The sequence below is a fragment of the Fusarium oxysporum genome, chromosome 7 (genome assembly GCF_000149955.1).
Source record: "Fusarium oxysporum f. sp. lycopersici 4287 chromosome 7, whole genome shotgun sequence".
Lineage (NCBI taxonomy): Eukaryota > Fungi > Ascomycota > Sordariomycetes > Hypocreales > Nectriaceae > Fusarium > Fusarium oxysporum.
In genome coordinates, this window is record NC_030992.1 from 146,191 (window position 1) to 167,521 (window position 21,331).

General features: G+C 48.5%; 9 protein-coding genes across 12 annotated transcripts in view; 5 read left to right on the forward strand and 4 right to left on the reverse strand.

The window, feature by feature from the left end:
* Positions 1-1,593, reverse strand: part of FOXG_04739 (uncharacterized protein) — a gene marked incomplete at both ends in the record, with an annotated part of 2,214 nt that extends 621 nt beyond the window's left edge. The window contains 2 exons of the mRNA XM_018382773.1: positions 96-826; positions 876-1,593. Coding sequence (XP_018239559.1) covers positions 96-826; positions 876-1,593 — 1,449 coding nt within the window. The remainder of the gene's footprint in view (positions 1-95; positions 827-875) is intronic.
* A 469-nt stretch (positions 1,594-2,062) lies between these two features.
* Positions 2,063-3,914, forward strand: FOXG_04740 (uncharacterized protein; the record flags this gene model as incomplete). Its single annotated transcript, XM_018382774.1, has 6 exons — positions 2,063-2,196; positions 2,249-2,671; positions 2,727-2,905; positions 2,965-3,483; positions 3,608-3,640; positions 3,697-3,914. The coding sequence occupies 6 exons, from the start codon at positions 2,063-2,065 to the stop codon at positions 3,912-3,914; spliced, it is 1,506 nt and encodes a 501-aa protein (XP_018239560.1).
* Positions 3,848-7,100, reverse strand: FOXG_04741 (uncharacterized protein). The gene is made up of 8 exons (XM_018382775.1): positions 6,730-7,100; positions 5,939-6,673; positions 5,776-5,876; positions 5,564-5,713; positions 5,430-5,512; positions 4,685-5,376; positions 4,448-4,630; positions 3,848-4,391 (listed from the first exon to the last, which is right to left on the reverse strand). Exons 1-8 carry the CDS (start codon positions 6,863-6,865, stop codon positions 4,285-4,287), a joined length of 2,187 nt encoding a protein of 728 aa, XP_018239561.1. The 5' UTR covers positions 6,866-7,100; the 3' UTR covers positions 3,848-4,284.
* A 4,011-nt stretch (positions 7,101-11,111) lies between these two features.
* Positions 11,112-12,043, forward strand: FOXG_04742 (uncharacterized protein; the record flags this gene model as incomplete). Its single annotated transcript, XM_018382776.1, has 3 exons — positions 11,112-11,219; positions 11,271-11,386; positions 11,458-12,043. 3 exons carry the CDS (start codon positions 11,112-11,114, stop codon positions 12,041-12,043), a joined length of 810 nt encoding a protein of 269 aa, XP_018239562.1.
* A 461-nt stretch (positions 12,044-12,504) lies between these two features.
* Positions 12,505-13,200, forward strand: FOXG_18895 (uncharacterized protein). The gene is made up of 3 exons (XM_018399037.1): positions 12,505-12,617; positions 12,674-12,963; positions 13,017-13,200. Exons 2-3 carry the CDS (start codon positions 12,864-12,866, stop codon positions 13,085-13,087), a joined length of 171 nt encoding a protein of 56 aa, XP_018239563.1. The 5' UTR covers positions 12,505-12,617; positions 12,674-12,863; the 3' UTR covers positions 13,088-13,200.
* Positions 13,201-13,225: 25 nt separating this feature from the next.
* On the forward strand, positions 13,226-15,107 carry FOXG_04743 (uncharacterized protein). Its single transcript, XM_018382777.1, has 5 exons — positions 13,226-13,354; positions 13,418-13,498; positions 13,553-14,223; positions 14,275-14,478; positions 14,543-15,107. Exons 1-5 carry the CDS (start codon positions 13,271-13,273, stop codon positions 15,081-15,083), a joined length of 1,581 nt encoding a protein of 526 aa, XP_018239564.1. The 5' UTR covers positions 13,226-13,270; the 3' UTR covers positions 15,084-15,107.
* A 79-nt stretch (positions 15,108-15,186) lies between these two features.
* Positions 15,187-16,170, reverse strand: FOXG_04744 (uncharacterized protein; the record flags this gene model as incomplete). Its single annotated transcript, XM_018382778.1, has 1 exon — positions 15,187-16,170. The coding sequence occupies one exon, from the start codon at positions 16,168-16,170 to the stop codon at positions 15,187-15,189; it is 984 nt and encodes a 327-aa protein (XP_018239565.1).
* A 314-nt stretch (positions 16,171-16,484) lies between these two features.
* FOXG_04745 (uncharacterized protein) lies at positions 16,485-19,453 on the reverse strand. Of its 4 annotated transcripts, none has more exons than XM_018382779.1 (9): positions 19,207-19,453; positions 19,057-19,157; positions 18,729-18,982; positions 18,176-18,670; positions 17,932-18,124; positions 17,699-17,839; positions 17,163-17,647; positions 16,911-17,111; positions 16,485-16,855 (listed from the first exon to the last, which is right to left on the reverse strand). In XM_018382779.1, exons 1-9 carry the CDS (start codon positions 19,351-19,353, stop codon positions 16,641-16,643), a joined length of 2,232 nt encoding a protein of 743 aa, XP_018239566.1. In that variant the 5' UTR covers positions 19,354-19,453; the 3' UTR covers positions 16,485-16,640. The 4 variants fall into 4 exon arrangements, with proteins under 4 accessions (XP_018239566.1, XP_018239568.1, XP_018239569.1 ...); XM_018382780.1 differs by having other exon boundaries at positions 16,531-16,855; positions 17,699-17,836; XM_018382781.1 differs by having other exon boundaries at positions 16,485-17,111.
* Positions 19,454-19,738: 285 nt separating this feature from the next.
* On the forward strand, positions 19,739-20,918 carry FOXG_04746 (uncharacterized protein). The gene is made up of 4 exons (XM_018382783.1): positions 19,739-20,102; positions 20,183-20,319; positions 20,366-20,735; positions 20,794-20,918. The coding sequence occupies exons 1-4, from the start codon at positions 19,778-19,780 to the stop codon at positions 20,898-20,900; spliced, it is 939 nt and encodes a 312-aa protein (XP_018239570.1). The 5' UTR covers positions 19,739-19,777; the 3' UTR covers positions 20,901-20,918.
* The last annotated feature ends 413 nt before the right edge of the window (positions 20,919-21,331 follow it).

Genomic DNA, 21,331 nt, shown 5'->3' on the forward strand with positions numbered 1-21,331 from the left:
GAAACCTGTGATTGGGCTCCCGGATTTGATCTTGATCTGCCTTGAATATTAGTATGAAAGAAGACTTCGTCTTGAGATCTCGGTAGTAGGATTACCTTGCCATCTATAATCATCTGCGAGACACCGACGTCCATGTAATGGCGACCCGCTTGCTCAAAGAGAATTTGGGTGAGATCTGCCTCACGGTTTACCTTGAACCCATTTTCTTCGAGCTTTTCAAACCTTTCCTTATCTTGAAGGGCCATTTGATGAGCCACCTCCTTCATAAAGACTCTTTCGATGGCGAGTGGGTTCGTGAAAAATGACTTATCAACATCTGGCACGTTGACTCCTTTGTGGAAAGCTTGATGAAGTGGTAGCCTTTCAACATTGAGGACAGCCGTGCGAGATCGTTGCACCATGGTGACATCCATGCCGGCGTGCAGCATATCCTCAGCAACATCGTGCCCAGTGTTTGCTGTTCCGATAACAACACCTCGTTTTCCAGCCCATTGAGATGCACTAATGTAGTCAACAGAATGGAGCACCTCTCCTGTAAACTCATCACGATATGGAAACACTGGAACTCTAGCCTGGCGGCCAGTGAAACCTATACAGAAAACAACGTGCCTCGCTACTATGGTACGTTGGTTCCCAGACTGGTTCAGCGAGACGGTCCATGAGGTCTTGTCACTGTTGAACTTGACATGCTCGGCGGTCGTTGATAGCCACAGGCTGTCAGCTAGCTTATATCGATCCACGAAGCTTTGGTAATATTCTTTCAGATCTTCGGCTCCCAGATAATATGGAGCATTCTCAGGCGGCTTGAAATTGAAGGGTAGTGAATCTTGGAGTTGTTAGTACCAGCTCAAGGGAATCTCAATCTGGGAACATACTCTGGGCTTTCGGTGTATGTAACCGTAGAGAATGATAACGATCTGTCCAATTCATACCGACTTGAGGAGTCTTGTCGCAAGCGATGGCGTTTACACCTAAAGCCTTGAGTCTTGCCAGGGTAGACAGACCGGATGGACCAAGGCCGACAACAAGGGCGTCAAAATGCGATGGTTCATGGTGCGAATCTCCGTGTCGAGGATCCAATGTCCCTTTTCCGAGGAGATTAGGAGGATAGATGTCTGGATCGCCGTATCCATCAATACTCTCAAGGATCGTACTCAGGGACCAGATCTTGTATTCCCCATCTGTCTCCTCCCCATGTACGACGTCTGGGGCGATCTTGACCAGCCCAAGGCAGCGTCCGCGTGGCTGCAACCCATTCGTAAAATGGAATCGGGCATCTATGGAAGATAGCGGCCCTTTTCTGACGACCACTACGCTCTCTTTCTCAAGTTTAAAGCCAGAAGGTTTATGCAAAGCCGTAATGTCTCGCCAGGCTGCCCCAGCTGAGATGCCACTCGTGAAGGTCCTCAAGGTGGAGGTCATGGCGAGCAGGTCTCGCCAGTGAGCAGTATCGGGAGCGAGAACAGATACATCATTTGCAGCAAGTCTATCGATGCAATCTTTGGCAATCTGCACATGATCGGCTGTTTCTGGAATTGGTGCTGTGAAAAGTGTTGCCGGGAGGCTGGCTAGTGGGAACGAGGGTGCCGGCATTGTGAAGATTTGCTGGAAGCGTTATAGGACAAGACATAAGTTTGTCATCGATGACGATTAAGTAGATATATCGGAAGCTCATTGTGTGCTTGCTTGGTCTTGCGCTTAACATATTAACCTTACTGAGACGCGCTGCAAGGTACTGAGCATGGACCATGGGGTCCCGTCCGAGATGAGTAGCCACTTGAATACACTAGCAGGATGGCACCCATATTTGGAGCCACCCGCTACGATAAAATGCCACCCTTAGCCTGAACCTTATCTTAAATAGCCCCTGGCAATGCAACCTTGCAACTACAGTTCCCCCGCAATCTTACATACTCACGGCCGCTACGAAGACATACCGCCATGGTATTTTATCCCGAGCAGCTGGCGTCTAAAAGATGTAACTCCTTCAACCGAGCCAATTCTCCCTATCTCTGATTCTCTTCCTTCTCAAGTCCTTCTTGTAAGAATGTCAGTATCTCCAATGATGGAGAAAAACAACGACGCCGCTTCATTTGTTCACAAGGAGACACTGGGCAATGTTCGACTTCGTGATGAAGGGAACAATATCATTCTGGTTCCTACTCCATCTAACAGTCCCAATGATCCCCTGAACTGGTGAGAACAGATTCCTCAAATATCCGCCACCGATAGCTAACTCGGCCCCCAGGCCAAAAGCGTATCGTTACTACATCGCCGGCGTCGTCTCGTTGGCTATCTTCTTAACCAACTTCGTCGCAGCAGGGCCCACTGTCGCCATGATCGATATGGCAACCGACTATTTCGGAGCCGGTCCCGACCTGCCTGACAGCATATCCAAGATATCGTACTTTATCACTGCCACTACCCTCCTGCAGGGCATGGGTAATTTGATATGGATGCCTCTAGTAGTCAAGTTTGGTCGCCGTCCTATCTATGTTATCTCGTTCGTTTTGTTTACGGCGACCACCTTCTGGGCAGGCGGGGCGTCAACTTATGATAGTACGCTAGCCGCACGTATTCTCTTGGGGTTCTCTTCTGGCGCTGCCGAGTGCCTTGCTCCATTAACCATCTCAGATATATTCTTTCTCCATGAGCGAGGCACCATTATGGCGTAAGTGCTTTCATTCGGCTTTGGCCTTTGCAGATTTGGCTGACGGGATGTACAGAATCTATTCAGCAGCCCTTTCGGCAGGTGTGGGTTGCGGTATCGTAATTTCGGGCCTCATTACGATCAATTTGCACTGGCGATATATATATTGGGTTTCCGGTGCGCTAATTGGCGCTTGCACGCTTCTCATTATTCTTACATTCCCAGAAACTGAGTACAATAGGGAAAAGATGATAGGTATTTTCTTCTGTTCTGTCCACCAATGGGTCTCCTGAGTCTAACCAGAGTATACACAGAGACAGAGACAGCGGCTAATGCGTCAGAACTGGGCTCCCAATCGCTGACCTCGGACAAGTCTAGACTTCACGTCTACTGGAAGAGCCTTTCCCTCTATAGTGGTATACGTACGCAGGAGTCTTTCTCGAAGCTCTTTGTCCGCCCAATCATCCTCATTATACTCCCTCCCGTCTTGTGGGCAACCCTAATCATGGCAGCTGCTATTGGCTTTCTTGTTGCTATTACATCCAACTATGCCTCGGCTTTCAGCACTCTTTATAACTTCAAGCCGTGGCAGTCAGGACTCTGCTTCATTGCTAGCCCTATCGGTGCCTTAGCTGGCAACTTTTGTGGTGGCTATGTCAGTGACCGGACTGCTGACTACTTTACGAAGCGGAACAACGGTATTCGAAGTCCTGAGATGCGTTTACCTGCCATTGCTATCTCATTGATCACTGGGCCTCTGTCTCTTGTTCTCTACGGCATAAGCGTTGCTGATGCGTACCATTGGATTGTGCCTACTGTTGGCATCGGGCTTTGTACGTTTCCTCTCCTTCAACAAAGTGATGACTCTAATCAACAACCTTTTAGTGACATTCTCTGTCGTCCAAGCCACAAACATCAGTCTGGTATACACTATCGACGCTTATAGGCCAATTGCAGGCGAGATAGCAGTTACGCAGTACGCATACAAATGTGAGTCATTCAGCATTTATAGCAAACTCAAGAAACACTACTGATATCCTATACAGCTGCTTTTGGGTTTCTTCTTTCTTTCTATACGAACCCGTGGATCAACAAGTCTGGATATAAAGCAGCATTTGGTGCCATGGCCGGAATCATCGGTGGCATCATTCTCCTTGGAGCTCCGATTTTCATATATGGCAAGAGGATCAGGAATACCACTTGGAGGTGGAAGGTCATTAGAAGCCTTGCCCATTGGGAGGAGGATCGCGAGGTCGGCGAGTGATTGTACATGAGAAGACTGTTAGGGAGAAACCATAGTCCCTCAGGTATTGCCCTGTCGATCTCCTCAGGTTTCCGAAGTGCTTGAGTGAACAGAGCTCAAGCTTTCTCATTAGTTACCACAGCCGAATAATGGCGATCCCTGATACTATAGTTGTGAAGTTGACCAACCCCGTAGTGCCAACGTTTAACAATCCATTTAAGCTCCATCTAGATAACGAGAGCTGTGAACCATCCGTACAATACCAAGAACGACCATTAGTTAATCACAAGTCTGCACAAATACCAGGTCGAGTCAGAAGCCAACGTAAGCCAGCAGAAAAAGCCATGACGAGCCGGGTAAATAAGAAGCCGCTCTACAGGTTTTGCTTCATTTACCCCAATCCCGAAGCTACAATACATTCGAAGTCCGCTGTGTTCGAGGACGCAACAAGAAGCTGCTGTTTCAGTCGCGTAAGTCTTTGACAGACATCATAGAGGCCTACAGGCTGTCAGGAGCTATGCAGTTTAGGTGAAGGTGAATGGGTAAGGTCATACAGTGCCAAAGCGATGAATCGAACAACTTAGCGTATAATTCTAGAGGAAAGACCTCAGGCGACTCATGGCGCAAATCAACCCAGCCGTCGGCTTCTGAAATGGCGTCGCTAATTAATTTATCAACGACAGGGTGTAGGCTCCGGTCGGACTTCTTGCTCTGCAAGTACCAACAGAGAAGTAAAGCTAAGCAGCATGTTAGAATACAATTCTGAGCGCCTGGAGATGGGAGGAACGTACTCCCTTCGTAGGGTGCGATGAAGGTGAGAGGCGCGAATTTGTGAAGACCAACTGATTTAATGTATCCCAAGCCTGTCTGACAGTCTGACCTTAACATTTCAGCTGCCATTATGAGAGCCTTCTCCAGTCTAGCTGTTAGACAGATGTCAGAAGATGTTTCTAGGCTTGCCCAATCGAAAAGAGCCGGGCTTTGAAGGGACTCTCTCATAGTCCTCAATTGCTGGCTTCCGTACAGATGAAAGCTTGTCGAGAGTATCATAGACCGTGTTGTATGCGCCATATGAGACACCGAGGACTCTATGAGGAACTGAGTAGATGATTGTTCTTTCCAGGCGTTCTTGAGAACTTGAACCGGCCCATCCATTTTCTCGATGAAGGTGTTGAATAGGTCAGGGTGCTGGGCCCCGAAAAGCGATTCAAAGGCGCATATGTGACATACTACAGCCGAAACAATAGTTGCAAAACCAAAGTCGGAGTTCTGCGGAGGTAACTCGTATCCATCGAGAACTAGCTTGACGGTATCGGTGCTGTAAAAGGTTTCATTGGGGCGTTTCCAGCAACTTTCGTCCTTTGACCATAATGATGCAGATGACGGTAGCGGGAATCTGGTGTGCTGAATTGTAAGTAAGGAACACCGTTCCGGACTGTCTAAGAACAAGGCAGCGCTGAGAATGACAATCGCCGACAGACACCTGAGCTACGGTTAGAACTCGCAGAGCGTTCAAGCACTGAGCAGATACTTCACCTGTTTAGCGTCTCATGGTGTACCCATTCCTTGTACGTTGGTGTCTCGGGAACCTCCAGCTCTCGGATAGCCTCGTGGGCAAGCTATAAGCAAATCAGCCTTGATCATGAAGTTTAAACATCTGGAAAACCGACGGTCATAACCTGACTGAGAGTTTGTATTGAACGCCCCTCTGCAAGTGAGTTTCCACTAAAGGCATCAAGATAATACACCAAGAGACTAGTTTGCAACGGCCATAGTTGACCTTTGGTGTCCTTGTTATGGAAAAGAGCCGATTCTCCGTGCTGTGAGAGTGTGTTAGCTATAAATGCCTTTTAAATGTGCATGATGAGATGCCCAATCGTACCTTTCTCATTAACAGCAAGGCCGCCACGTGTAGACTCTGTGCTGCAGTCGGCTCCTTGGCATACAGAGCACCGCATGCCATTATCTCGATCAAAAGAGGTGCTTCAAGAAGCCTTTAGCTGATGGGTACAAAAGCAACATAGAGTATCATGTCGGTGATTTACCTGGGGTAGAAATGATATTAAAAGTCGGAAGATGCACGATGGGCATGTGCGGGGCCATATACTCAAAGAAGCCTCGAACAAATCGACTGACGGCGAATTTGGATGGAAACCGGTAACTTGAAAACCGCTCCGATGTGGTGACAGCATCGTAGTTTTGCTTGGCTCTCTGATACTGCTCGTCCTCAATATAGAAGGCGCCTCTACTTTCGGGTGGACAACTTGCGATCGAGGTACTGCTGACGGGAGAGGGGGGAGCTTGCAAAGGCGGGAATCTGATCCCTTGGTGGTTCTGCGGGGCCATATCTGGAAGCAGCAAGACGTCTGGCCCGATCAATTGCGACATAGCGGGATCAGCAAACTGGAAATCTCCCCAGATGTCCAACATGTCTGTTGAGGTCACGGTTGGAGCATCGAGCCCCAAAAGCCTGTTCTCTCGAGAAATGGAGTCCCCGAAACTCTCGTATACCGCGCTGGTGACGTCGGAGTCCTGCGACAGGCTTGTTCCTAGGGTACTCATCCGTCTTGGCTCTTTATCGCTAGCGGTGCCATCTAAATCGCTCTGTTCTTGTATAGAGGCGGCACGGCGCGGTGACAAGCTGCTGCGACTTCGGCTATTGCCGTTACTCGGTGTTCGCATCTTATCGGGGTGGAAGTTCCTCGTATGGCGAGTGATGACATCTTTGCGGGACGAAGATAACTTGCAGTATAAGCAGGAGAATGGCTTGTCTGCCCGGTCTGCAGGGCATTGTTTAATGATACAGCTCTCTCTGCTGCCAAAAGGTGAGACTCACGGCTTTTCTGGTGGCGCTTTAGATGCGCCTGGCGATTGAACTTGGATTTGCACTGCGTACAGTTGAAGACGCGGGAAGCAGCAACGGGGCTGGCATCACCTCGTGGCTCCGCACCCGGCGATTCTGCTAACACCATGTTGGGTCATGTAGTATGCATCAAGCGTCGGCGATACGGCATTGAGGTCATCACAAGATGCAGAAAAGAAGTAGGGCGATCCGTGATGAATTGACCATTCAATAACAAGTCGCAATCATAGATAGTACAATAACAAGATAATGTGATTGACGAGGCGAGATTGCGGTAGGAATGTGCGTTAGCTGGTGTCGAGATCGGGTTACGGCCCAGCAGAAGAGAGAGTGGTAAGGTTAGGGGAAAGCAGTGACCTAGTGGGTTTGCCTGGCAAGCTGCCTTTTGTATGTTACTACCCTGAAATCCCCCGCACCGGGGTTAATCGAGGCTAAGGAACCCTGCATTAGGATGGCTGATCAGCGAGATGCGGGGAGGGCATTTTCGGGACCTGTATCTGTATGTATTAATAAGCCCCCCATTAGTTTTGGAGCGAATCCTATTTGCTGTCTGTGAGTAGCAAGGCTTGATGGTCCGGAAGGCGGTGCAGCGGGGGAACATCTACCCTGTGACGAATGGGCGGATTAGAATTTTAGGTTTGGGTAGTAAGTCCCGCTTACTAATCTCACGTTTGGATGTGGGGCCCCATAGGGACACGCCTAGGCGCCTCTCCACTTCTGCACGCGTAGGCGTGCGGATTATGTCAGCCCCCAATTTGGCACAACTCCACAACTGCATTTCTCAGGGGCTGCGGCTATTGCTGCCATTGCTAACCACAACCGTAGTTTTCAGGGGTTGCCGTTATGGCGCAGACGGCATTTCCTGATGATGTGCTTCCGCCAGAGGGCACGTACGACTCGCGAGAGGCTCTACTCACAGCTATCAATGAATGGGCAGCACCAAGAGGATACGCGTTCGTAACTGGGAGATCGTCGCGATCAACCAGCGGCAGGCAGATTATCACAAACGCATGTGATCGATGGTGTCGGCCACCAAGCGCCTCAAGGGACCACCAGCGCAAGACTACTACGCGAGGAACCAACTGCCGGTTCTCTATCATCGCGAAGGAATCCCTAGATAAGACGACTTGGTCTTTAAGGCATCGTCCGGATCCACAATTTTCTTCACACAACCATGAACCAAGTTGGCACAAATCGGCGCACCCAGTCCATCGGCAGCTCTCGGATGTGGACAGGTCAACAATCAGCCGCCTTACGAACGCTGGTGTAGCGCCAAAAGGTATCAGGACTTATATTCGCCAGAACTCGAATACCATTGCAACCCAGCAAGATATCTACAACCGTCTCGCAGATAGCAAACGAGAGCTCTGTGAGGGTCAGAGCACTATACATGCTTTTGCTAACCAGCTAGACAAGGAAGGGTTCTGGAACCGGATGCAGCTTGACTCAGATAACTGAATCACGGCGGTGTTGTTCGCCCATCCGGATTTATTGGCATACTTGAAGGCTTACCCAGATCTACTTTTCTTGGACTGCACATACAAAACGAACAAATACGGAATGCCGCTGCTTGATATGATTGGTGTTGATGCCTGTCAGCGATCCTTCTGTATCGCCTTCGCATTCCTTAATGGCGAGGCTGAGCAGGACTTCATATGGGCCTTGGACCGGCTCAGGTCCCTGTATGAACTCTGCAACACAAGGTTTCCATCTGTTATTCTGACTGACCGTGATAAGGCCTGTATGAACGCTGTAGAGAGCTGCTTTCCGTCTTCGATCTCCCTGCTATGCCTGTGGCATGCGAATAAGGCGGTCCTCCGCTATTGCCAGCCAACATTCGTACACCATAAGCAAGGGTCTGAGGCCTATCAGCAAGGTCTGAGCGATTGGAATGACTTTTTCAACCACTGGCATTCGATTATGAGGTCGTCAGATGAACAGGCATTTGACCAGCGCGTACAAGAGCTTGAAAAGCGCTATCTGCCTCAATATCTCGAAGAGGTTGGCTACATCAAGTCCAACTGGCTCGATCCGTACAAGAAAAAGCTCGTTAAGGCCTGGGTCGACCAGCACCCTCACTTTGGTAATGTGGTCACCTCACGGGTTGAGGGTATCCATGGGCTCCTTAAGAGCCACCTCAAGAAATCTACGCTAGATCTCTTCGAGGCGTGGAGAGCTATGAAACATGCGCTTCTTAATCAATTATCTGAGCTGCGCTCCAACCAAGTCAGGCAGCAAATGCGAATACCAATTGAGCTCTCTGGATCACTATATAGTGCCATACGTGGCTGGATATCTCACGAGGCTTTACGCAAAGTTGAAGAACAGCGGAAGCGGCTTATGAAAGAAGACCTGCCTAGTTGTACCGGTACATTCTCTCGATCCCACGGCCTCCCTTGCGCCCATATTCTCAAGGCTCTACAAGAGCAAGGCCAAACCCTTCGCTTGGAGCATTTTCACCCGCATTGGCATTTGAGTCGTCATGGTGTTCATCAGGTGCTATTGGAGCCTCGACACCGATCTAATCGAATAGCTGCCGATTCTACCACAAGTAAATCGCAATCGAGCACTCAGAGAGAACCAAGTGCATTCGAGGCAGTTCAGGCAGCAGCGCAGCCAAAAGCACGACCTACATGCAGTAGATGCCACAAATTAGGACACAAGATGACGTCAAAGGCATGCCCTCAACGGTACGAGGGGATTTTGTATTTGTCATCATCGTCAGCACAGGTAGAAGCAATGCCAGTGGCACTCTCGCCAGCATTATCCGGGGAAGCACGACCAGCAGCAGCAGTATCTGCATCTGTATCATCTTTGCAGGAAGGGGAACCACTGGAAGACCCATCATCAGGATTATCCGGACATGCTGGGTCTGGCAGGGATGATACTAGCTGCATTGTCGTTAGTATAGAGACAGCAGCATCATCGGCAGTGTCATCAGCAAAACCATCGACACAGGGAGGGAAGTCGCCAGTAGCATCATCTTCAACAGCATCAGTGGCGCCGACACTAAGATATGATGACCCACAAGCCATCTATCGGAGATATGTTGCTGCTCGAGATGCTTGGTATAAGGCGCAGCCTCGTGGTAGCGTCAAAACTAACCAGCAGTATCGGAGGGCGTTAGGTCTACCTTTGCGGTATGACAAAGCAAGCTACCAGTGGTGTCTTGACTGGAAGCAGATGGGCAAACTCTGTACGACACCGACCGGATCTAGAGATTGGAGTAAGGAAGAGATGATGGCGTACCTGGATTGGAGTAAAGCAGAAGATGATCGGGTGGAGGCTCAGGTAGCGGCAGAGATGGAAAGTAATCCATTTTCTAGCAGAAGAGGCTTGCGCGACATCTGGGAGGCGGCTGAGAATGATGGAAAAGAGCAGCAGGAATTGTATTCAGCTTGATAATTAGGAATCATTGCAGTTCTGAATCTCGGGATTCTGAAACCCGCCAGCCTCAAACTCGAAATGCAGTTGTGGAGTTGTGCCAAATTGGGTGCTGACATAATCCGCACGCCTACGCGTGCAGAAGTGGAGAGGCGCCTAGGCGTGTCCCTATGGGGCCCCTTTGGATGTGGCATACCTTGGCCTTGGTAGCATGACGACATGTATAGAATCAGATGAAAACTATAAATAGGCACCATTTCCGTATTTCACCAAGTTTCGCGTATAATTGCAGGCTCTTAGCTACAGATGTCAACTGTAAATAGAATATCAAGGTCACAATTTAACAGCATACCATAATACCTAACCTATAGCATGGATTCTAACTGATAGTTATGTTTAACACTTCGCAGGCCTCTATGTATAATGCTAAGAATGTGACTTAAGAGCTTTAGCACAACGAGGGTGTATAGCTACAAGTTCACATTGGCAGTATAGTATTTAAGGATTACGTCGCCTAGACCTAAATAGCACTTACGTCTTCGTGCTGTTATCCTCTGCTATTATGAAAAATTAAATTCCTCTATCTATAGTTGAGTTTACGCAGTTAACGTGAGAGTGCTATTTTGAGTAGACAGACCTAAGACCTGCTACTTACACCACGCTCCTTTCCTCACCCTGTTAGCATGGGGCCTCGGGCCTGCCGAGGAGACGAAAGAGGGTACTATTGGCACACGATCAGTATCTTTAGTAACTAGCAGCCGAGGCTCTCGGGAAGTGACAAAGGTAGATATGTACTACGGTCATTCAGACTTATCTGAAACTATAATTTTGGGCCAATGGTCTGGGAAAATACTATATAAGGTCAACACACCACAGAATCCTCAAACAGTCATCACCCTACAATCTTCAACCTCTATAAAACCCAACCTACACCAGCAAAGCTCTGAAGTAAACCTCACCAACCTTTCAAAATGGCCACGATTCGAGACGTTGATATCACCACCTATGATGGCCTGAACTTGAAAGGAACCTTTCACAGTGTTGGGCTCAAGAGACCTTGCATTATCATGACCCATGGGGTGATTTAATCCATACGTCGATGCGATAAAGACGCTAACTCGAAGTTACAGTTCTCTGGCCACCGAGAGCATTTCCTGCCCGAACTTGCTGCCAAGTTCAACGACGCTGGCTATGGAGCGTTGGTTTACGATAATCGATGCTGGGGCGAAAGTGAAGGCCTTCCTCGGTGTGAAGCCGATCCCGCGAAGCAGTCACGAGATTATCTCGACGCATTCAACTTCGCTGCAGCACTTCCAGATATCGACCCCACCAAGATCGTGTACTGGGGATCCAGCCTGTCCGAGGCAACGCCATTTGCGCAGCTTCCATGAACAAAAGCCTGGCAGGCATTATATCACAAGTCCCATTCGTATCCGGCGGTTCCATGGCTCGTATCACCGGAGCGCCAAAGTCTGTTCTGGTTTCTCATCGCGTTCCCAAGTCAGAGATTCAGATCCCGATCTATACCAACTCTATCGAGGAGGTGCAAGATGGTACCACTAAGGCTATTCTGAAAGATGCTGGAGCCGTCGAGTTCGAGGAGGAAATGGCCCGACGAGGCTATAGCTACGACAAGACGGCGCCTCTTCAGAGTATGGTCAACACGATCATGCATGAGCCAACGGGAGTTATCCATCCTATCTCGCCAACACCACTGCTCATGATTGTGGCGGATGACGACGTGTGCACTTATACGCATTTGCAGCTGGAGGCCTTTGAGAAGGCATTGCATCCCAAAACCCTCAAGCTTATCAAGGGAACTGGGCACTTTGATCTATACTATGGCAAGAGGTTTCAGGAAGTTGTTGATGTTCAGCTCGAGTTTTTAAAGAGCATCTTCTAGTGGTATAAAGTCTAGCCAAGGCAATATATACAGTACGAAACCGGATAGATGTTAAAATAAAGCACTCTTTACTTACATTGCGTTGAAGACAACATATAGCACCGAGACTGCCGCAGAGAAGATCCGTGTCCGAGCCGGCGAGGACATACTTTATTAATAAACATTTTGAGTTTCGGATCGTGAGGACCCCATAATTTGTCGGAGATTACGGAATTTCTCTTCTGTCCGAGTGTCTGAAAGTAACTAACCTGGTTCTGAGTGGCTTTCCCCACAATCCTACCGTAGCGTCGTCAGTGCCCTTTCGGCATCCTTCTCAAATTTCCAACATTACAGTTCCCAGCATCATCGGTTCCGTAAACTGGCTTTCGTTCTTTAATCAAACAGTATCATAGATAATGTCTCCAGCCTCAAAACCTGCAACCCGGTCCAAGGCCCTCCACAGGCGCTCGTTGCAGGCCTGTCTGATCTGTCGGTCAAGAAAGGTCCGATGCGACGTGTCAGTGCATGGCCAGCCATGCACGAATTGCTCTTTGGACGATAAGGAATGTTAATTATCCCAAGCCGCAGCTGGTTGGTAGGTTGTAAGCTTCTTTGCTCCTCTGCTTATATTGGTTGACAAGTCTTTGGTAGGAGTCAGAAGGCTTCTGAAAGACGAGCACTACGAAATACAAGTAATGCGACCAACATCCGAAACAGCGAAATCGCACCAACCGTGACTGAACAGCTCAGTCTGGATAGTCAGATATCGCTACCGCAGCTCACCAGGTCAGGCTTCCCGTTACAAACAGTGGGCGCTGGTGAACCATGGCAGAATTGGCACATGGACTCTCTGAACTTTGCCTCCATACCCGAGCCTGCGGCTTACGATAGCTGGGGTTCCTCCATACCCACTGATAAGCAGCCGCGTTTGAATCCTATTGGTGAGTAGCTCTGTGACTTGGTATGCCAGATCCAATCTCTAATAACAAGAAAGGAAATATTTTTCAACAGAGTACAGGACCACCGAGTGACACAGGTAGCACAAAGGATGGGGTCGTTCTGTAGTCCTACTTCCAGTTTCTGACAGTTGGGAACCTTCATGCAATTCCTTACCAAGACGTCAGTTATCTCGAAGCCCAGGGGTGTTTGCATGTACCGAATCCTCTGATCTTGGATGTTTTTATGAGAGCCTACTTTACATACGCCCATGTATTCAAACCTCTGGTTGACGAGGGAGAGTTCTGGGAAATGTGCTCTCTAGCCACAAACGACTCGCCAACAACCACGATGTCGCTTCTCGTCCTTCGCGCCATGCTGTTCGCTAGTAGTACAGTATGTTCCTTTCAAGGTTCCTTTGCTAGTCTTTATCGAGTTACTTTCTAATCATCACGCCAGTTTGTTCCTCTCCCTGTCCTGCGCCAACTTGGATACCACGACATCTGTTCCGCAAGGGCTGATCTATATCGGAAAGCAAAGGCAGCTCACCCAACACCGAACTTTGATACTACGGCCCAAGCTGACATTTCATAGCTTCTATTTGACATGGAAGCTGAGACAGCCCATCTGCCACTTGCTCAGGCTGCATTAATGCTTATGAATTGGGTGCCTGAATCACCTGCGACAACTTCACCTGTGCCATACAGAACATGGCTAAGCCTGGCAATCCATCATGCCAAGCTCGTCAACGCCCACCGTCACGCAGGAATATGTGACGTTGGAACAACGGCAAATGAACCACGGTCAATAACGCTTCGAAGACTTTGGTGGTGCTGCATTATCTGTGACAGACTGTTGTCTCTCACCTGTCGCTTCCGTCTTCAGATCACGCCTGACATGCTTGACATGGAGAACTGTGTGCCGTTGGGTTTCGCCGATTTACAGAGCGAGATACATCGATCAAACGTTTTCTCGCCTGCGACCAAGCGTCAACTTATATCTCTGTTCTCCAAGTACCTGGGCCTATTAATGTTACTGACAGAGCTTATTCCAGTTGCGTATCCTTTCGAGACACGGCTGGAGTCAAGTCCAGACTTCTCAGTGCAGGAAGAAGAGAATATCAGAAAGTCCTGTGATCTTCTTGGCGAGTGGTACGATACAGCCAAGGCTCAGTTTCCTCCGTTCCATCAACTCAAGGCGGCCGAGGAGAGTGACTCTGTCAACTCCATCGCAGTACATACAAATCTAATGTATATCTACTACCAGTATGTTCTGGAACCCCCTGTCGCTATGGAGTAGGGTCTGGTAACATCTAGCACTTCTTGTATTGCTCTTTGTAACCGCAGAGTCTTTCCGCAGATTTCAGGAATTGGGAGTCCCGACTTTCATCGTGGCGATTATGAAGATGGCGACAGAAGTAACGAGATTCGTGGAGATATTGAAGACTCTGTTCTGGGTGTGTCTAAATGCATAGGCTCATTGACAGGGTCTCACTTGACAAAGTATCTTCTCATCACAGTGTAAGTCAGCTGAGCTCCTCTCCGGTTGTCTTTCTGCGTATATACTGACTAGATTGTGTCAAAGAATTGGCTGCCTTGCAATTCCCCTTGCATTGCACCATATTAATACAGGCCTCTCCTATGAAGGAGAGGTAGTCCCAAGCCATCTCAAAGGATGGCCGCTTTTCGGTCTTGATCCTATGCACAAACACCTCCAAGTCGTGGTAGACGCAGCCGACACTTTCTCAGCTCAATACTATGGCTCCCAGTGGGTCAAGGAAGCAGCAGAGCACGTCGCCAAGCTGGCCAAGTCGTTCAATAAGCTTTCATTGCAGTCGGGTCAAGAGGCTATGAAAGACTGGGTCGATATCCTTGTGAGATACCCGGAAACATATTTGGGTCTTGTGTGGACTGTAGACATGTGCGTTAGCCGCAGGAAGCTACCTGAAGCTCAAGACTTTCCTTTGTGCCTCCGCAACGATGTGGAGAGGCTGAATGCAGCCCCTCGGGAATCGGAGCATGAGAATCTAGACTCTCGGTCTTTGGATGGGCAGAAGGACCTTCAGCTCACACAGTCACTAGATTATCTTTTGGGTATCCAAGAGCCCATGGTAGATGTCATATAAGACAGTATCATATAGTAATCAAAGCCATTAACTTTCAGTCATTCAACCTTATCTATGTCTTAACAGCATGGTGTTAATTAGCCTGCCTGTTACTGCCATTCTGCTATTCAGCTTTCATGGCAAAGGGGCACCCAGGACCACTCCACTCAGATCTGATATACTGGCAATACGCTTGATCACTTCCCCTGATATCGTCTTTCCTCGCCTTCGCCTTCTCTACATCCAACGTCTCGATCTTCTTCCAAAATGACTCCCGAGGGTCTGGTAAGAATGTTTCAGCAAAGCTCATTGCTGTTCCAACCAGAAACACAATTAACCACTGAAAAATAGGGTTAATGGGTTCGATCCGCATTGCCTTGAGAGTTGTAGGCAGTGTAAGAGCTTTCACTATGGATACTCCTAGCCATCGAAGGCCGTGGGGAAAGTATCGGAAAGCGAATTGATTCATGATTGCCAAGCCGATGTATTGCATTCTGATATCGAACTCGCGTGTCTCGTTTTCGTAGTCTTCGCAGAACTGGATACAGCCCTCAAAGTCTTCAGGATATCCGTGAACAGATTTCCCATCCTCTTTAATGAAGAGCGGCGTCATATCCCGCCAAAAGTGGTGAGCGGCGATCTTCTCTTTCTCTGTGAAGCCCGATAGTCCCAGCCGAAGACGAAGACGGTGCATAAGTACAGCACTGAAAGTTGTGACGTACAGAAAATCTTCGTTATACGAGAAGTTGCCGGGATAGCGACGAGCCAGAGACGCGTGAAGGTTGTTGATATGTTCCACTGCGTCTCGACATCGTTTGTCGCTGGGCCCATAGTGCCACCATGTCATGTTGTAGTTTTCGGTATCTTCAACGCGCTGGGCTCCTCGCTTCACAACCTTGCCACCGTCTGAGCGCCAGACAGTTTCGCAGCCGTGGGTCGTGATGATGAAATTGGGAAACGTAAGGGCGTATATCATGTTATTCATGAAATCATTTGAACGGTAGCAAGACATGAGCCGCCACATAAGTTCATAGTCGGTCTCTGGATCGAGGCTGTTGATGGTGTCGGAGATCCAGTGATAGCCTCCGGGGGATATTTCTTTAGACATGATTGATAAAGAGAATGAGTGAAATGAGTTTGGTGGTAATTGATCTTGTGAATATGATACTCTCCCAGACGTTTATAACCTATAACCGTTGCCTCCATCAACGCTCTCAATTAGTTTTAAACCAACCCTGTAATCCGTAAATTGCAGCGATTTCGTACCGATAGTTCCCCGTGGGGAAATGCGACAGGGCGAAAACGAAACGCGAATGCCGCTGACTAAGCGGCTCCCGCGCCTGTCGTCAACCGCCGAGTTTCATCAATTGCTTGCCAACTGCCGAGTATCCGATCCGATAATTCTACTAATACTTATGAGTACCATTTTCATGATCACTTCTACTGAGACACGACAGCGGAATCACTGGCAGTCAATTGCGGTCACCGTTGTCATGGCGTCAAAGAGGCTCATTTTATGACGCGCGACGCGTTTTATTACTTTACGTCATGGGCTTCTGTGACACGAACATATCGGCATTACCATTGTGTCTGTTCAAACCACCGCTGAGAATCGCTAGCAAAGAAATGACCCAGCTCAAGCTCATCCCCAAAACCAAGCGTTGATGTCTCCCACGTCGGCATAGTCGATAGCAAATCGGACTCCATGTCAAAATTAATGGGGCCTCCTTCCGCCGTCAAATACGATCCCAACGATTCATTATTGAGGTCGACTTCTTTCGTGGTGCTCGAATCTAAAAAGGTGTCAATGATGCGAAGGGTAATGAGAAGTCGCAAAAGAATACTGACCCCAAGCATTAACAATCCGGAGAAGTTGTTGGACAAATTTAACGCAGCGCAGGACAAGAGTGTTGTGATCGCTGAGCTTCAAGAGAGCCTCGCAAGTCTTGCCGAGATATCGTTTAGCACTTTCAGGGCGGCCAGCGTTTCCAGCTTCCGCGTCGAAAGATATCAACAGGCTACCGAAGATTGCCAACGCTGCACTGAAGGCTGTTTTATAAGTCAGATCACCATAACAAATCCTTGGTGTTGGTTACTTACCATAGTAGAGGGTGAACCACCAGGCCCCAATCAAATGGCGCCCATGATCAGGCCGTGTCAATATGGTATAAATAATATCTATAACATTTTCGGCCACTTGGACAAAGACCCTGTCGAAGTTGGCATGCATGCTGTTGATGGATCCCGCATTGCGATATGGCGTTTTGGACTCTCTAAGCAGAGTACCCAAAGACCTGATGAAGATTGGGCGATGGAGGAGGAGTTGAACGTTGAGGTATCTGAGTATGAGTATGGTTCTAAACTTTTCGCGTAATGGATCATGGACATCTTCATTGGCATCCTGGGGCATGTTATCGACAGACCGCAAAACCAGATGCTGGGGCAAGCTGTTCTGCCAATCTGAGAGTTCCTGACCGAACTGGATCATGGACGTCATTGTGGCTGTATCCGATGATTGGTCTTCACATCCAAGATTGCTACCATAAAGTGAGTCAATGATTCGCCCCATAATCCTATAGAGAGTTCTAGACAAGTCAGATCAGTGGATCGCCCTCCGTGGTACAATGGCTTCTCACATAGAGGCATTATAGAATGCAGTGCTCATTTTATGGACTTCATCGGAAGTTGACATCGGTACTGGTAATGTCTTTGGAAGATCCAAGCGGATGTACTCTTCTGGTATCGCACATGGGCGGCCAAACGTGAGGCTGAGGCTTCTAAGCAGTTTTGTCAGCTTGAACATCACATTGGGTTACATCTTGCAAGCTATCTAAGAGCCTAGTTTTAGTACTGATTGGGAAAGACCAACCTATCAAGCAAAATGCATCCGAACCAAGTGCGTTTCCTTATCTCTTGTTGGAGGGGAGTAAACTTGGACGCAATGTCTCTTGAGTGAAGTCCAATAGACATGGCAGCTTTGACGGCGAGGCCGTGGATGGTCCATGTATGAACCGACTTGTGCGTCCCCTGGAGATACTGACTCGTGAGTAAGAGGTATTGGACTAAAGTGTGTTAGTCCCAAGATGCGAGGTGCATTTAAAGGAGTGATTTGCCTGTTTCAAGAGTAGTTCCCCTAAACATCTGTGTATGGCAAAGCTCCTGGGCCCTGCGATAGTAAACATCCGACTCCTCAAAAGTAGTCTCGCTCCCCGAGTCCTCCCAGCAAGAAGTACAAGTTGCCATTGCCAGGATCATGTTCAGCAGGCCGAGCCAGGTACGGCGAACATTACCTCTGAAGCCACTTGCTCGGAATCCTTCATAAGTGTCGAGAAACTCTTGCTCGTGTATGTACGGAAACAAGAGCCCTGTGTTGTCAAAGTAGGCACGAATAAGGCGTTGCATGACCTCGTCTGGTGGTAAGAGATTGGCGCCCGCCTTTTGAAACTCGCTTGAGGTTGTCGGAAACGCATTCAAATTACTCACTAGTCCACCTTCATAGGCACTGTACTCTGATGCTGGCGTCAATGAAGTCTGATTGCATTGCTGGGTTCTTTTTGTGTCGACAGCTCGCAATATGTGTCGCATGAGTGCGATGTTGGACGATGGGCCTAACAAAATGGGTGTGTTAGAGGAGGTCGACAAAGGGGACAAACCGTATTGGCGTACCAAAGAAACCACAGTCTTGCTCATCTACGAAAGAGACAGCCATGCCATCAGTCATACTCTGGCCAGCACCATTCTCTGGTATCTCATCGATGTTGACCACCACATTTCCTGGCTGGTGATGAAGTGGAAGCACAACATCTTGCCGTAAACTTCCCGAACTCTTTAGTGTACTCTCAACCAAGTTCAGTCTACCATTATGCTGCTCAATATTTGTTTCCAACAGCTTGACTTTGGCTTCTAATGCAGCAAAGATACTGAAGATATCCCCAAGTCAGACAAATCATCTATGAGAGTCCAGGGTAGAGTGGTGGGGTTAGGGACGCCTTACTCTTTTGGGACTAGAAGATTCGCTGAGGTTTCTTGCTGTTCATACGAACAATCGAATCCAAGCTTGTCGCACGTGTCACATCTTGGTCGCACTCCATTGCACTGAGGCTGTCAGTCGATTATCCAATGACGCGTACGATACAGACTCTACCCGTGATTTGCGGATTCTGCATGCCGAACAAGCCAACGCGACTCGGCGTCTCTTTGGCGCGGGCTCCGACGCGTTTGCTTTTGGCGGCTGAGACGTTCCGCTTTTGGCCGAAGCTGGTGGAGAGTCATCTCGGGGCGTCATAGTCATCAGAGCAGTGGTACGATTGGAGATGCAACGAGGAGCCTGATCGGGGCAACATTGGGATGGGCCGATTTTTGTACCCAGGTTGATAACGATTGTCTCCGCATTTCCCCAGAATTATTGATTGAAGAGACTGGGGATCACGGCACTTCTAAACTATATTCTCTTTCTGGTTTGGGCTGTGTCGATTTAGCCAATTGGAATGGCGTGTCGTCCTCCGTCTCCATATCGCTTCTGATGCTTGCGGGGTTCGAGGTTACGCCTTCGTTACAGTGGCCGCAAAAGCAACTCCCTCAATTGGTCCAGTCATTATCCTAGCATCCACTCGAGCATCCTAGCTCCACTTCCGGGGAACCATCGGGACAGACGGGACAAGAGGCCGAAATATCAAGACAGGTGCAAGACATATACTTGGTACAGTGAGGTCTAGATGTCCAAAGATTACTGTGACAAGGAATTAAGCACGTCAAAACTCACAATGAAGGTAGCTTGGCAACGTTTGATTCGATTCGTCTCAACTGACGGGCGTCTTCTGCGTGGAGAGCCCATCCTCCCAAGTCCCGACTTTGATCTTGGAGACACGACTGAAGAGACGAAACTTAAGGCGCGTGTCATCGAGGGAGAAGATATTTACGACACAACTGGTGCCACTCGTGTTACGGATGAAGTGGTCACAGTCAAGACCTTATTAGGACCCCTTGTTGCTAGCGACGTGCCTATTCTCAGATGCGTTGGACTCAACTATGCTACACACAGTGAGTAATCATTTTCATCAAGCCTTGGCATAGGTGAGAAGAACTACCCAGAAGTGACGCATTAACACGGTGACCGACAGTTCGTGAAGCTGGACGCAAGACACCACCTTTTCCTTCCATCTTCTTCAAGCCTTCGACAACAATACATGACCACGGAGTCAACGTGGTGATCCCCAAAGTCGCCCAGGATGACCAAGCAGATTACGAAGGAGAACTGGTGCGCTCCAAGCCTTACTACTACAGATGCATACTGACAGATCTAGGTCGTAATCATTGGGAAGGATGCCAAAAATGTCAGTGAGGCTGAAGCTCTCAACTATGTAGCCGCATATACAGCAGGCAACGACATTTCCTCTAGGAAATGGCAGAGAGACCCGAATCTTGCTGGCGGAGTACCGCAATGGGGATTCTCCAAGGGCTTCGATACCTTTGCCCCCCTAGGCCCCGCCCTGGTTTCAAGCTCTGTGATAACATCACCCGAGTCGCTTCATCTGCAGACAATCGTCGACAATGATATCCGACAGGATGCTGGGCTTGACGACCTTGTGTTTTCTATTCCTCGTTTAATTGCACATCTATCCTCTGGAACTACACTGCAGAAAGGAAGTGTTATTATGACCGGTACTCCGGGAGGTGAGTCATTCTAATGTGTGATTGTAATCTTAACATGAACTGACTTGTGAATGTGTAGGTGTTGGCGCTGGGTTACAGCCACCGAAATACCTTGTACCTGGAACTCAAATGGAGGTCAAGATTACTCAGATTGGCACTCTCAAGAACGGCGTCGATTATGAGTAGTTGGGGAACGCTTGGTAGAAGAATAAATAGGCACATATTATTATAGAAATGTAATAGAGCTAGATGCATTTAAATTTCTGTCTCGCTTATAATCTATAGAGTTTAATATTGTAAATGTCACTTGGCGAAGAGGTATAGCGTATGTATAGAGGAAGACAAAGTGGTATTCAGCCTCCAGGGTCGATATAAACTAGCTCTTAAGGGAGTGACACTTGAGAAAAAGAAAGAACAGCAACATCAACAACAACACAGTAAACCAATCATAATAAAGAGCGAAAAGTTCGGTCACTGCACAGGACCCTAGGTACCCTATGGTAAGCACAGCGTTTTCACTACTATGCTAAAGTATAGCCCAACTAGATAGAGGTAGCAGCAACGCGCTGAATGAGGAATTGGGGTGCAGGTCCGGAGGCATCAGACTGATAAGCCAG